We start from the raw sequence: 16,565 nt of genomic DNA, 5'->3' as shown, positions 1-16,565 counted from the left end.
TGTCTGATCTCTACTGTTCAAATACAAGCTGTCTGAGATCAGAATGAGTGCTGGTGGTGCTTTTGGGGATTTAAACCCTTGAGGGCAGGGTTAACAAGAAGACAATAAAAAGGCAAAGGTAGAAAACAAGACACTGATAGTAAGGAAGGAGATAGGAAAGGAGAGAGTAAGGATTGTGAAAGGGATTGGTGACAGGAGAGATTCCGTATTGTGCTTTTCTTAAGTACTGCAGCAGACTAATGTCAACTAAAAACCAGTATAAAGGTCAGATCATAGGTCAATTATCAGGCCTGAATATTTTGTTTGCCCTGCAGCCCAAATCAAGCCCAGAGTTTTAGTCTGAAGGATAAACAGTGCAAAGTTATAAAATTTCTATGTACTTTAATGTTCAAACTGTCAATCTTAAAATTTAAAAACATGTAAGGTAATTTATAATACTGCATTGGGCTGAATAGAATTTTTATTTTTTTCTTATCTGTGGAAAAATCATTTTAGCCAGTACGTGTGCTCTGTCATGCATGCATCATGAGAAATATCACCTGTCCAACAGACATTCTCAGCAGAGCCCACCACATTTATTGTCAGTTAAAAAAAACTGTCATTATTGGTGACCGGTTTTAAGTACTGATTTTTTGGAGGGCAATTACATGTGCATCTCTAAGGCTCAAAGCATGGTCCCTTCTGCTTACAGAGTTTCAGATGGTGTCATTTACCAGATTGTAGTAAATTGATTCCAGGTTTTCTGGAAGATGAAAGTTGGACAGAGGCTGTCAGAAACTTTCTTAAACATAAAAAGTTGTAGCCTAGTGGTGATGGCATTCAACAGTGAATCATGAACAGAGCTGTCTGTAGGCAAAGCCCCTGGTTTCCTGTGGCAGACTTTTCAAATATATGCAGCAATTATATGGCAAATTTACATAATTTTGTATATAGGTTCACACCTCTGACTGCAAAAAAAGTCAATTTTATATTGAAAACCTTTAATGGCCAAGTATAGAAATCAACAATTTATCAAGTTAAGTAATATCAAACTTTTAACTGAAAAATGTCATTTTTGTTTTGAATTGAAATAATGCAACTATCCTTTTTAAATTTTCTTGTGAAAGTCCTTGTCTTTCAGAGTATATTCTAAAAATTTCCTCAGCATCAGCAATTTTCCATGCTATTAGTTACATAGAAAAACATGGGCACATAGTAACAGATGCAAAGGGGTTGAATTAACACAAGTTTGAAACTTGTCAGCACTGGTGTTGGTTATCAAGACTTTTATGAATTGAAATGAATGCCCTCTCTTCCAGCTGAGGTACACTAAGGGTTGTGGAGTTCAAAAGCACATCCAGGTCTTTTTAAATGGTGTATGACTAACAACATATTCAGGAGCAAGAACTTTTATTAAAGATTAGGAAAAGGTTTTCATCTTATTCAGCCTCAGCCTCATCCCCTCTCCTGTTCCCTGTAGGCTGTTTATGCAGGGAGGTGCTGGAGCAGGAGCAGAAAGAGCCGATACTGTAGGCAAGCACATTGCAGCTTTCTTCATAAGATTGAATTAAGAGGTGGGAATTATTTCAGGAATGTTGATTCTTTGGCAGGTTGTCAATTATGCGGCAACAAGCCTATTATGTGGTTTTCCCTATGGGGTAGATTTTAAAAATTTGCACGATCGCGTACTTTTGTTCTCGCACCAGGTGCGAACAAAAGTATGCTGGATTTTATAAGATACGCGCGTAGCCGCACGTATCTTATAAAATCCAGGGTCGGCGCGGCAAGGGGGTGCACATTTGTGCAACCTGTGTGCGCCGAGCCCAGCGCTCACTGCCTGTTCCCTCCGAGGCCGCTCCGATTTCGGAGCGGCCTCAAAGGGAACTTTCCTTCGCCCTCTCCCCACCTTCCCCTCCCTTCCCCTACCTAACCCACCCCCCCGGCCCTTTCTAAACCCCCCCTAACTTTGCGCGCGCCGGCCAGCAGCCCCGCTCCGTGTTCCGGTCCCGGGGGCTGGTCCGGAGGCCACGGCCATGCCCCCGGAACACCCCCAGGCCGAAACCACGCCCGCATCGCCGCCCCCAAAACACCACGTCGCGCCGGACACGCCCCGACATGCCCCTTTTAGAAAGCCCCAGGACTTACGCGCGTCCCGGGGCTTTACGCACACTGGCGGCTTATGCAAAATAGGTGCGCCGGCGCGCGAGTGCCCTGCACGCATAAATCCGGAAGGATTTACGCGCGCAGGGCTTTTAAAATCCGCCCCTATGGTTGTACAATCATGGGAAGCTAGGGACACCCCCTATGGGCCATTGTGACTGGTGCGACTGTACCAAGTTCCATGCTTTTAAGGAACTTGTAGGGCAGAGACTCTAAACTATGTAATATCATAAGATGACGCAGGGCGGCAGTATAATAAGTACAATATGTGGATAGAATACAGAGCATTTTTGAGGTGTGCAGGAAGGCCCAGGACTCCTTTCCCACAGATTTTAAATACTTTCTAGAATCATTGGTCACTGTCAGTGAAGAAGAAAACTTTCAAATACCATATTGAGGAACATGTGTGGTGACACTGAAGCACATGTCAGGCTCTCACTGGAATGCAATGAGCAGAATGAATATATTTGGAAGAGACAGCAAAAATATGGCCATTTGTAATCATAGGGAAGAGATGTTCTTCCAAATGCAAGACAGTAGACTACCTTATCTGTCAGGCCTCGCTTTGCCCAGGGGCTGTAGAAGAGAAGATCCATCCCTGTCTGTGGGTCATTCCCCCAGCAATTTTTCTTTGGTCTGGCTGGTCCTTCCAGCCCAGATGGAACCAACTCCTGCCCTGATTTCATTGGCACTTGGACATGTTTTCACCTATTTTTAGTCTCTCACCCTCCTCTACAGTGAGTGAGAGTGAGAGTGAGAGAGGGAGAGAGTGAGAGTGAGAGAGGGAGAGAGAGAGAGAGAGACCCCCTGTATATGGTAAGTCTGACACTCTATATATTTGTACCACTGTAGAGGGGCACTTTGAATTGGGGTGGGTTTTCGGGAGGTGGGTTGGAGTTAGAGGGTGCTGTTACAGATACATTCAGAAGTATTCATTGTACAATTGACATCACTAAAGAATTTTAGCCCTTATAAGCAATGAAAAGGAGTTGATTTGTACAATCTCTCTCTTTCTCTCTCCCTCTCTCGTAAAGGCTGTCAGCATACATATGCCATGAGTTTTTTAAATGCTATGTGCATACTTTATAAAACAAGGTGTATCTTTGTTCTTATTGCAATGCGCACGTGAGTTCCTTTTAAAATTTACCAGTATGGGAGCACTTTTCAGTAGCCCGCATTGTTGCAAAGCACATGGATGTTTTTGTACTCACGGACCTTGGAACCAGCTTTCAAAGGGAAACCGCATGCGTACAATTACATTTGTACACGTGCATAGATAACTTGCACTTGCTTTATCTGGAGGTGTTGGAACGGGACAAGAAACTGTGCATATACTTGAAAGTGCAATTGTAAGCACATTGTTTAATCCCCTCATTTAAACACAACTCCCAGGAATGACTCTTTTTAATCTGGTTAAAAATGCGTGCATTGTTTAAAGCAAGTCCTGAGGGGAACAATTCTCATTCAGGGTAATCTGGCCAGGTGACTACTTAGTGAGAGTACATACATAAGACCAAGACAGTATTTCATAGCCAAACACACTTAGAACTATCCAGCATATACGATGTCTTTTCTGTTTCCCTGTTTGTGCCGTTCTGATCCTTTCTTTCACCAGTTGTACAGCTCTATGTAAATTTATAATATTATAAAATAGAATAATTATGAGGGGTTTGGGGAAAGAGAGGTTACCAGAATCAGCATATAATCAAGGCAGCTGAATGCTCCATTCCTCTTTCTTCCAGTTCACTTTCACTGATCAAGCAAAGAAGAGGAAGGAGGGAAATGAATCCCAAGCAGGGGAATGGTGAGTCCCTGATTAAAGGTTTTAGGAAATTTATACATGTAAAATCATGCAGTCATGATTGCAAAGCATCCCTTACTCAGGAGAGACTGTGAGGTAATTCAAAAGCAATTACTTGGCATAAAACTGAACATGCATCATCTTATTGGCTCATACACAATCGCGCACACAACGACGCAGGCATACTTTCCCTCTGGTGCACAATTTCATTGCAACACTTCTGTTATCCTGACTGCCTTGAGAGGGAAACTTGAAAACTGCAGGGATGCTACCTTAAGCAGAGGCTTAACATAGCCAAAATATTTTTAATCTTGTTAAACGTTTTTGTTTTGGAGCTGCATTCCGGACGCCATACTTGAAGGTCTAATCCTACCTTAGCAGAGAATCCAAAATGTATTGTTACCTTCTCTAGAGCAGATACAGTTAATTTTGTTGGGCTAACTTCATCCAGATATTCAGCCCCAATAATTTCACGCTGAATATCTGCTCTAAAGTTTAACTGAATGTAGTTATCTGATTGGTCTTAGGTCTTGCTATTGGGCCAAACCTGCGCTGACCAAAATGAAACCTCACCCTGGGAATGCCCCAGTGCTGCCTCTTTTTGTCTGGATACATTTTGCCCAGACAATGATTTGCCCAAAGAAAATTTAGCTGATCAGCAGGAACGGAGGGGCAGGAATTTGAAACTTTATTGTTCGTCTGGCTAACTCCAAAAGGCAGACAAACCCTTTGAGTATTGACCATAAAACTATTGGTAGTTACTTTTAGTCCAAAGTAACTGAGGATGTGTCTACTGTGACTGTATGGGATACCCAGGGGCGGCTCAGGGGAATCTGCTGCCTGAGGTGAGGGATGAGATGGCGCCTCCCACCCCCCCAAAGCACAGTATAGATCAAATCATGAAGAGGGGCAAGGGGGTAGGGTCTCTTTATGGTCTGGTCCTTTCGGTGATTTGAAACACTGCGGAAGGAGGAAAGCAGGGGCCAGAGTGCCCAGAGTGTCTGGGATAATTCAGTATTTCTAGGAAGCTGGCAACCCTGCCACACTTCCAGGAACCCTACCAACTGACTCCCATGTTTCCCCAGCATTTGCCCCTGGAGAAGTGGGGGATGGGTGAATATAGGGGTCTTTGTGTGGCAAATTCTCTGCCGGCCTAGTGCTAGGGTGTCAGGTGCTTAGGTGAACCTTCCCAGCCCACACCACACACAATAAAAACGTTTGAATTTATAATAACCAATTTTACATGAATTGTCATTCAAAGTATAGTTTTCTGAGATAAAAATATCACATCACTCATATTATTTTTACATGCACCCCTGTGGTGCCATCCAGAAAGCTCTACAAAAAAGTAAAATAAACACTTGGCATGTGTATGATATTAGGCCTATGGTAATGCATGTTGGGTGTGGGCTTTGCCTCCAGAAAAGCCATAAGTAAACTGAAAGGATTACAATTACAGTAGTATACCTCCCAATCTAAGAAAGAACACTAACTGCCATCACTGAAACAGTAAAAACCTTAACTATGAAAAGGCAACACTGCAGATATTACACCAGGTCCTAAAAACCAATACACCTCCTATTAGGAAAACAGAAAAAGCCAGCCTGCTGTAGATCCTAAAATAGAAAGTTCACACTAGCAGGATACTTCACTTCAGTTACACATGCAAACCACATACAGACCCTCACCAAATACAGAAAAAAGAGACCATACAATATAAACAGAAACATGTAGACAAATACTGAACTGAAAACCGCAACAAGCCACGCTATATGCAGTGCAACAATGGAAAAACTGAAATACCATTCCTCAAAACAATAAAATCAAGAAATATGAAACAATCATAATAGTAAAACCATACTAATAAAAAGAAAAAATATTTCAAAATGGCTGATGAATAGCATAACAACCAATAATTAAAATCTCATAAAAATTATAATTTTTTTCCCAAACATTAATAAAATATTTCCAAATAGCAGACAAATGAAATAGTACCCAATAATTAAAACTAGTAAGAATAAAAATAAAATCCATACCTGGGAACTTTTGATTTCCAGTCATCCTGGGATTTCTGTGGATTAGTGGGAGAGGGGGATGCAATGGTAGGAAGGAGGAGTTTTCTTTTCCCTCTCTCTCTCATACACTCATGTTTATTCACACTCATATGCACAGATGCTCTCACACAAGCACAGGTTTTCACTCTCCACACATGCTCACACACACACAGATGCTCTCGCTTGCTCATACACACACACACACATTCATATACATACATGCTCTTCAAACACATCCTTCTACCTCACTCAAATGCTGGCAGGCTGTCGGCAGATGAACTCAGCAGTCAGCCATAGCCTCATATTTTCTTCTGCAGCTGCTAAGCTTAGTCTCTTTTTTGGCCACCTGCGGGTCCTTTCCTACTTTGCTGTTGGGCAGGTCCTTCATTGTTTCCCTGCCACCGGCTAGTTGAGCTCCGCCGGAGGCCCACGGGTCATTTGTTGTTTTTCGGCCGCCAGCAGGTTGGGCTCAGCTGGTGGCACATGAGGCCTTTGCTTGTCCTTCGGCTTCTGTAGGGTTAGCTTCCACTGATGGCTGCTGGGCCTTTTCGTTTCTTTGCTGCTGGGCAAATTGGGATCTGCCAGCGGCCCGCTGGGCTTTTGCTTATATTTCAGCTGTCGGCAGGTTGAGTTCCGCCGGTGACTGCTGGGCCTCTTCATTTCTTTGCTGCCGGGCAGATTGGGTTCCACCAGCCAGTGGCATACCGAGGGTCTCCAGCGCCCAGGGGCCAATGCATTTGTGCGCCTCTCCAGCACCCCTCCTTCCCATCCTTCTTGTACTAATGCTTAAGGTCACAGAAAATCAGTGGCGTTTCTAGACAGAAGAATTTGGGGAGGAGAGAGAAGGAGCCAAAATTACATTTCTTCATCACACCCACCTCCATAGCATGGCCCCCTGCTTTAAAATTGGCTATAAAAAAAGTCTTAATAAGAAAGTCCAAAGGGTCTTCTGCATAATTTTAAAAAGCTGGCCAGTTTCACACTTCTAGTAAAACTACTATTAAAATTATTTGATAGCCTCATTCAACTAATTCTATATGGCTATGAGAGTGAAGTCTGGAATGTGTACAGGAAGGAAAATAATGTCAATATAAACCCTGCACCTCCAGTTCTGTAACTCTGTGCATTCACTGAAACTCACCCAACAATGGAGCTTGGATATTTCCCTTACAGCTCATCATACAAAAAGATATTTTTAAATTCTGGTGTCACCTCACAGTAATAGCAGCACAAACACCTTCCACTGCCAGACATATTGGGCCGGATATTAATAGTTACGCGCAGGCGTAGATTTGTGAGCGCAACCCGGCATGCACAAATCTACACCAGATTTTATAACATGCACGCGCAGCCGCACGGATGTTGTAAAATCCAGGGTCGGCACGCGCAAGGGGGTGCATAGTTGTGCAACTTGCGCGTGCCAAGCCGTGCAGTCTTCCTCCGTTCCCTCCGAGGCCGCTCCGAAATTGGAGCAGCATCGGAGGGAACTTTCCTTCCCCCCCCCCCCCCCACCTTCCCCTCCCTTCCCCTACCTAACCCGCCCCCCAGCCCTTCCTATACCCCCCCCTTACCTTTAACTTAGAAGGCAGGCATAGGTTGCGCGCACTGGCCCGCATTCCCGGGCACAGCAGCAAATGGCTGCTGTGCCTGGAGGCTCCAGCCCCGCCCTCTTTTTCAAGCCCCAGGACATACGTGCATCCCAGGGCTTGCGCACGTCGCCGGGCCTATGCAAAATAGGCTTGGTGCGCGCAGGAGCGGATTCTCGGGGTTACGCGTAACCCTTTGAAAATCCGCCCCATTGTGAACTAACATGAACCCCGCAAAAACGATACTCAAAACCTATACAGCAAATCTATCGTAACGTAACAGTAGTAACACCAAGGACTCAAACAACAAGAACCCTACCTGTGAAAAAGCACAGATAAACATTTCACTATGTCCCAGAATACTAATACTAATACTAATTCTGGTCGCTGCATCTCAAAAAAGATATAGTTGCGATGGAGAAGGTACAGAGAAGGGCAACCAAAATGATAACGGGGATGGAACAGCTTCCCTATGAGGAAAGGCTGAAGAGATTAGGGCTGTTCAGCTTGGAGAAGAGACGGCTGAGGGGGGATATGATAGAGGTCTTTAAGATCATGAGAGGTCTTGAACGAGTAGATGTGACTCGGTTATTTTCACTTTTGAATAATAGAAGGACTAGGGGGCATTCCATGAAGTTAGCAAGTAGCACATTTAAGACTAATCGGAGAAAATTATTTTTCACTCAACGCACAATAAAGCTCTGGAATTTGTTGCCAGAGGATGTGGTTAGTGCAGTTAGTGTAGCTGGGTTCAAAAAAGGTTTGGATAAGTTCTTGGAGGAGAAGTCCATTAATGGCTATTAATCAATTTTATTTAGGGAATAGCCATTGCTATTAATTGCATCAGTAGCATGGGATCTTCTTAGTGTTTGGGTAATTGCCAGGTTCTCGGGGCCTGCTTTTGGCCTCTGTTGGAAACAGGATGCTGGGCTTGATGGACCCTTGGTCTGACCCAGCATGGCAATTTCTTATGTTCTTATGTTCTTATGTACACCACCTACTGAGGAAACAAAACAAACCCGATTGCTATAGATCCCTATACAGACACTATATGCTAGCAGAATCTCTCATCATGGTAACATGCACAGAACAGAGACAGACCCTCACCAAATACAGAATACATGATCACAAATTAGACAAAAACTGAATTGGAAACCCCAGGAAGCCAGATTCTGTGTGTGACAATGGAAAAACAGAACCATCATTCCTCATAAAACAAATAAAATCAAGAAATATAAAGCAATCAATTATAATAGTAAAACCATACTAATAAATTAATATTTTAAAACTACTGATAAATCGAATAACTTCTATTAATTAAAATGATATACATTTTTAAAAAGTTTCCCAAGCACCAAAAAATATTTCAAAACAGTACATATATCAAATAACACCCAATAATTAAAACTAATATGGATTTTAAAAAGCCCCTGCTGTCAATACCTGGGAATTCTTGATTTCCAGTCACCCTGAGATTGTCGAGGGTTAGGGGGGCGCACAAACTTTATTCTCTCTCTCTCACTATACTCGCATGTCCATTCTCTCTCACACATACACTGTCACATACACACATACATGCTCTTATACCCACCATAACCTCTCTTTCTCTCTCACAGACAGATACACTCTCAGGCTCTAAGACCCTCTTCCCCCCCCCCCCCCCCCCCCCCCCACCCCCCCCCCCCCCCCCCACACACACACACACAAGCTCTTACTCCCCTGGATTTTCTCATACACATACACGCTCTCACGTTTACTGACTCCCTCACATACACACAAAAACACACATCCAGGCAAGCTCCCAGTCATTCTCACACACAAACAGACCCCCCCAGGGAGGCTTCCCCCCCCCCCCACACACACACGCACACACACACCTCTAGGAAGGCTCCCATTCATTCTCACACCACTTTCCCCACTCACCCCCCAGGCATGCACACATTAATTCTTATACACACACACACACAGACCCCCAGGCAGGTACCAATTCATTCTCACACACAGGCAGGCACCTATTCTCACATAAGACAGACCCCAGGAAGGCACCCATTCATTCTCATACACGGATAACACTCTCAGGCAGGCACCCATGCATTCACACACATAAATCCCCAGGCAGACTCCCATTCACACATGCACACACTGAAGGCAGACTGCTTCTCTTTCTTTTGCCAATAACCTCGGAGCTTCTCTTGTTCCTCTGCTACCGCTATCACTGCTGCCGCATGGCTATTGGGAGGCAACGATTGCTGCTACTGGCTGTCTCCTCTATGCAAGCCCCATGGTATTAAAAATCTGCAGGCTTCCAGTTCCTCCATGCAGATATTGTACACTGTGAAATCAGCATAGAGAAAGTGCTACTCTTGCACATTCCCAAAGATAACATATGCTAATCACTAAAAATTATTATTATTATTTTTTTTTTTACCTTTGCTGTCTGATCTTAGTTTTCTAATTGGTTGGTCACAGGCTTTTTTTCCCACCTTCCCTTTCTTGGTATTTTGCCAGTTCCTTTTACAGTGTCTTTTTTTCTGTTTCTTCTCTCGCCATCCTCGTCTTCCTTTCTTCCGTCAAACACATGCTCAGGTTCTCATTCTCACACACTGTCTCACTCACACACACACACTCAGGCTCTCATTCTCACATGCTGTTTCACACACATATGGCTCTCATTCTCACACACTGTCTCTCTCACACATACACAAAGACATAGGCTCTCACACTCACATGCTGTCTCACGTACACACAGCTCACTCTCACATGCTCTCTCATACATACATATACACTGTCTCTCTCTTTCACATGCTGTCTCACTCTCACACACACAGGCACTCTCACATGCTGTCTCACTCAAACATACAAGTTCTCACTGTCACGTGCTCTCTCTTTCACACACACACACACACACACACACACACACACAGACTCTCACTTGCTGTCTCTCACTCTCACACACAGTCTCTCAACTCACTCTCATACACACACACACGCTCTACAGGGCCCCAGCCTCTCTCTCGCCTCTGAGCCTCCTCTTCGTGGGTCACCGTGGGATGGGCTCTCTGGTGGCCCTGATCTTCTTGGGCTACCGCGAGGTGAGATCTGCGGTGGTCATGATGCTGGGCCTCCTCTTCTCGGGCTGCCACAAGGTGTGATCCACAGCGGCCCTGCCACAAACGCTGCTCTGCTTCTGCAGGCGGCTGAAGCTCCTCCTCATTCCTGCCCATATGGCTCCGGCAACATTTTTCTTCCAAGGCCACGCAGACAGGAAGGAGGAGGAGCACCTGGAGGTTTGGATGTGACCCTTTTTCTTCGGGTCATGGTGGGATGAGCTCCAACACGGACCTGCCAATTTTCCTGCTGTGCGCAGCTGGCAAACAACATAGCAGTAGTTCCCTGTTCAGTTGCCAGTGGGATGAGGTCCACTGGTGGCTGCATGGGCCTCCCTGTCGGCCATCAGTCCCCCCCATAACTCTGCACCTGGGGGCATTGGCTCCCCTCTGCCCCCTCTCAGTATGCCACTGCCACTGGCAGCCCACAGGTCCTTTGTTGTTTTGGCGGCAAGGTGATATGGCCGCTACAGGAGTTTGAGGGGGAGGCTTCCAATTTTTCCGCCTGAAGCGGCCGACTAAGCCTGCTTCATTATAGAACCACCCCTGGGGATACCTTTAAGGCCAATATAAGAGATGAGCTTATTAGCTCCAATGCTAACAGAAATAATGAACTGACTAAGAAATTAAGTAGGCTGGAAAAGGAAATTGAACAAATTGAAATGTCTCATTTTCAGTCTCATAATAATAAATAGTTTATTATTTCAGTTGAGCAAAGAATTGTAGCTGCAGTGTTAGGCCTATTAGATAGCTCTCAAAAACTTGTCACAGATGAATTAATTTAGTCCAATCAAAAAGTATCACCTACAACTTGTTTGTTCTTATTACAGTTGCAAGGTTTAAAATATACATGGACCTTTTTTTTGTTTTAATTTAAGGAAAGCAAGTCATTAGATTGTGAAACAATAAGATTAGTAGACATTTAGCAAACTACCTCAGAGACTGGAGAGGTAGGAATAGGATTCCTCCAGTTAAGGTGCATAAAGTGTAGGGATGGGCATTCGGAAGAAACAAAATAGGAAATAAGACAAAATTTCCTATTCCATTTCATTTCGTTCTCAAAACAAAATGATTGAAAATCTGACAAAATTTTATTGGTTCACATGTTTTGTTTTGAAAACAAAAAAAATTGATCCATTGAACCTAGGCCCAGGGCCAACGCCGGGGCTTCAGGCCAGGGTCAAGCCTCGGCCTGGACCCAGGCCTGATGCTGGGACCCAACCTGAAAGCTGGGTCCTGATGCCAAGGCTTCGGCTCAGGGTCAGTCCCAGGCCTGATGCCCAAGCCTTAGAGGTCTAACTTCTTTCCTCTTTCTTCTTTGATGAAACGATGCCATCCAAAGTCCCAGTAATCTACCGCATTCTAGGCCCAGGTTGAAGCCTCGGCTGTGAGTAGGCCTAGGCCATCATAGATCACCACGATCTCAGCCTAGGCCACATGTAATGACCAGGCTTTGGGCAACAATATAGATTAGACATGGCATTCGTATGAACCTATGTCTCCACTGAAATAAAGGCTTACACATGGACTACCTTGGTGGTGTCTAATCTATATTGTTGCCCAAACGGCTTTCTTGGACAACCTACCCTCTTGCTTTATCGGTCCATGACCAGGCTTTGGCCTGGGCGTAGGTCTCAGCATCGGATCTCCCACGGACCAGATAAGTGGGGTTGGGGAGGTTCTTGGCCCCGGCATTTATTGAGTAGGACGCATGGATGGGGGGACATCGGAGGCCTCAGGAGGCCCAATTTCTTTTTTTTTTTTTTTTTTTAATGTTTATTTCATTTTTTAACTAAATAAATGAAATAAACATTAGACAAAACGAAATTCGTGGAAACCAAACCCCGAAAAAACCAAAAAAGAAAAACAAAACAACATTTTTTCTTTTTTACCACACTTAATAAAGTGGACTGGATACAAAATTTCAAGATGATGTGATCACTGAACAATTTAGATGTTTTAGTCTCTGTTACACTCCTTCTGAGTCTCTGAGCAATGTTCAAATAGTTCATGATTTTCTGTCTTGTCCTAAATCATCCAGTTTTCTGCAAATGATAAAGAAATGTTGGAATCTCCTCTAGCAGAGAGAGAGAGAGAGAGAGAGACTGATGTACTAAGCTGTATCAAGGACCACAGGAACGGCCCTGCTACTTCAAGTTTTTCTTGTGATACCGGGTTATTTACATAACATTCAAATGAGATCTATGGTGATTTTTTTTTTGTCATAAAAATGTTACTGCAAATTAGAGAAAAATTTTACTACACCATAAATAAGATATTCAGAGGATAATGATGACAAAGCGTGTTCATTTGCGAGCTCTTTACTAGGTCCAGATGGTTGTGAGGTAGAATGAAATTGAGATCATCATCTTGAGCAAATGTTTCCAAGAGGGTGCCCATGAGCAGCAAGGGCTGGAATGACAGAGCTTTTATTGCACAAACCCATGAAGAAAGTTTATTTGGCATTTCTTGTTTCTCTATGTAGCAAAATCTTGAATTTTTATATTTTTTGAACAACTGAAATGTATGTGCAGTTGTTCAGAAAATCAGGGTGAAGCAACTCTGGTCCTTGAGCGCCAGACACAAGTCTTGTTTTCAAGATATCCCTAATGAATATGCATGGGATACATTTGCATGTCCTGCCTCCATTGCATGCACATATGACATATATATTCTTTAAGGATATCCTGAAAACCAGAGCTGTTTGTGGCACTTGAGTACGGTTGTTTACTGCTGGTGTAAATCCTCAACCATAAAAATCATGCACAGGAAGCAAACCTTTATCAGAAGGAAGAATGCACTAGACCAAGAGGTCGGAGTAAGAAACTCGAGAGGCTTGACCCAGGAGCAACATCAGACAATATTTCCACGTGAAAAGGGTAGCAGAAGCATGGAACGGCCTCCCACAGGGAGATGCTGGAGACAACCGCAATGTCATTTAAGAAAGCATGGTATAAGCACAGAGGATCACAGACAGAAAAATCTGAGATGGACGTTGGTGTATGGCAATTCACCAGGAATAAAGTTGGGCAGACTGGATGAGCCCAGTGGTTCTTATCTGCTCTCGTATTCTCAGTTTTAGGTTGACATTTTATTGTGGCTCATTTTTTCGTTCCCAGGGTCCAATGATGAGAAAGCTCAAGCGGTGAAAGAGATGATGGACAGAATTAAGAATGGGGTTGTTCTGAGACCAGCCCGAAAAGATCAACAGGTATTTAACAGCAGGACTGCTTACGCGGATCTTTTCAGTGGCAAAAAGAAGAAATAAACATACACCGATCAATTGTATAATAAGACATTATTTTGTACTATGGCAAAGGATGGGGGAGAGTCTTCATTTTACACTAGATTCCAGTGGGATCAAAGAACTTAATCAAATCAAATGTCTCCTTGCCTCACTAATGATTAAATAAAAAAGGGTGGGCATTCTCAGATCAACTGTGGTCGCATGTCACTTTTTAGAAATCTCCAGTATAGATTTGAGAGTTCAGGTCTTTTTTACTGTTAGTACTGTAAAAAATAAAATAGTAAATATAGTAGTACACTCTCTGCTGGAATTCTGTCATTTTATGCTCCACTGAAATTACTTGTTAAGCCCCAGAAGTCAGGGTAATGGACAGTTTACATTTTGTACTCCTATTGGTTAAAGTGCACCAGAGGAGGCTGGAATTTGGGTAGGTAAAGAGCTGAAATTCACTGACTCCTCACATTGCTTTTGAAAATGAATCAGAAAAAAAAGAGATGCATGAAACTTGAGGACTTCAGTTTATGAGAATAGCATAGGTAAATCCACAAAAATTCACTTATTTTTAATCGTAGGTATTAATGAGGTGAAACCTGTGGAAATCAGCAAGATACTGAAGAGCTAGCGTCGGCCCATTGGAAATTCTGTGGAGGATATGTTGCTCTCCACCTCCCCAGTGCTTCTTAGAGTACTTGAGTTCGACAGTTGAGAACGCCCTCTTGTGGCCAGAGCCAGAACATCACAGGCAGGCAGGGATACAAGGAGTTGGAGAACAAGTGCATTACATATATACAGGAAGATTATGCAGCATTTGCATCTAAAATCTGCAGAATTTAGTTGAAAACTGCCAAAAGTTACTTATTTCATTTTTGCTCTAGAAAAATTCTCATACCTTTAATCAGATCCCATGAAATTCTTCAAATAATGTGACCACAACTTACGCAAAGATATTTAGATACTGCTTTTCATCTTGGATTTGCAGGGTCAGAGTGCAGCAGCCAGCAAACGGAAGAGTGCTGTAAGCGAGTTACAAGGAATATTGGTGAGGAACATATCCTAAAGTGCCATAAGCATTATTATTATATACTAATGGGTCAATTTTCAATAAACTACTGAGCAGCAAAGACAACTGATTATTTGTACCCTGCTCCTTTACCTACATTCACGGCTGCACCTAACAGGCTAGGCTTGCAGCTGAAAATTCTCCTAAATCCAACCAGACAAACTTTGTGTGGCTAAATTTAGGACTGCTACTTGTGCAACTGCGGTTATCTGGCTCAGTTTAGGTAGCTACCACTGAAAATCCATACTGAACAGCAAAATCATAGAGCCAACCCCTTTTCTGAGTGGCTAAATTTATCCATCCTGTGACTTCACGAGCCAAACTTTAGCCTGTCAACAGGGTGGGGGTGGGGGGCATGTTCAAAGTCAGTGTACTGCATGAGTTAGCAGGATAAACCTTTTAAAAATGGACCCCAAAGTGGAACATCCATCCCCTCTAAATTCCATGAGGTCAGTGTTCATCCCCCAGCAGTTCAGGTAAGTTACCCGGATACTTTTGTCCAGATAAATTAGACTGGATTTTCAGTGGCGCAGCTCTGAATATCACATTTATCAGGGTAAGTTATCTGGCTAAGGGCTAGATTCATCAAACTATATCATGCGATAGGAGGAGGGGCGTGTTTTATGGTAATAGCTTATTTATCGCAAAATGCACTATCTTAGCTCTTCACATAGGTATTACCGCAATAACTTTTCTCACTTTGCGGTAAGTAACAAAGCTATGCATCTGCGGGAGAGAGCCGGCGCTCAGAGGTGAGCACCCTCTCTCCCAACGCGCGCCCAGGCCACTCTCCTGAGTGTGCGATTGAGTATGCAAATGAGGGCCTATGGTAAAAGTCCCTAGTGCCTCCTTTTTGACAGGAGCGGCGGCTGTCAGCGGGTTTGACAGCCAACACTCAATTTTACCCCCTGACAGCCACGGGTTTGGAAAACGGACACCGGCATAATTGAGCGTCCGTCTTCCGACCCGCGGGCCGCCAGACGATTTAATTTTTTTTTTTTTTAATTTTTGATTTTTTTTAAATTTTGGGGCCTCCGACTTAATATCGCTATGATATTAAATCGGAGGGTGTACAGAAAAGCAGTTTTTTCTGCTTTTCTATACTCTTTCCCGGTGCTGGCAGAAATTAACACCAGCCTTTGGGCAGGCGTTAATTTCTGAAAGTAAAACGTGCAGCTTGGCTGTACATTTTACTTTCTGTATTGCGCGGGAATACCTAATAGCGCCCGCAACATGCATTCGCATGTTGCGGGCGCTATTAGTTTTGGGGGGGGGAGGGGGGGGTTGGCCGTGCGTTTTCGATGCGCTATTACCCCTTACTGTATAAAGGGTAAAAATAGTGTGTCAAAAACACGAGGTCAATTGCGGGCTAACAGTGCGCTCCGCCGAAGCACACTGTACTGTATCGGCCTGAAAGTGTGATGAAGCCATAGCACTCAGCTTAACACAAATGAAAAAGGTGTAGTTATTAGCTGTGCTAAAACTGTGTGATATGGTGTTGCAAAGCCAGCCCACTTGTCCAGAAATCCCACCCCTTTTCTAAATTAGCATCACACCGTGCTTTTCACATG

The 16,565-nt window shown here is 43.7% G+C and overlaps 1 protein-coding gene across 3 annotated transcripts in view; it reads left to right on the top strand.

Moving 5' to 3' along the window:
• Positions 1–16,565, top strand: part of LOC115087291 (shootin-1-like) — a 76,890-nt gene that overhangs the window by 56,860 nt on the left and 3,465 nt on the right. For all 3 annotated transcript variants that reach the window (XM_029594304.1, XM_029594293.1, XM_029594312.1), the window contains 3 exons: positions 3,882–3,943; positions 13,807–13,898; positions 14,914–14,973. In XM_029594304.1, the coding sequence (XP_029450164.1) occupies positions 3,882–3,943; positions 13,807–13,898; positions 14,914–14,973 (214 nt within the window). The remainder of the gene's footprint in view (positions 1–3,881; positions 3,944–13,806; positions 13,899–14,913; positions 14,974–16,565) is intronic.

Source organism: Rhinatrema bivittatum, chromosome 1 (assembly GCF_901001135.1).
Source record: "Rhinatrema bivittatum chromosome 1, aRhiBiv1.1, whole genome shotgun sequence".
Classification (NCBI taxonomy): domain Eukaryota; kingdom Metazoa; phylum Chordata; class Amphibia; order Gymnophiona; family Rhinatrematidae; genus Rhinatrema; species Rhinatrema bivittatum.
The sequence above is the reverse complement of the archived record's forward strand: the minus strand, read 5'-3'. Positions and strand labels throughout refer to the sequence as shown.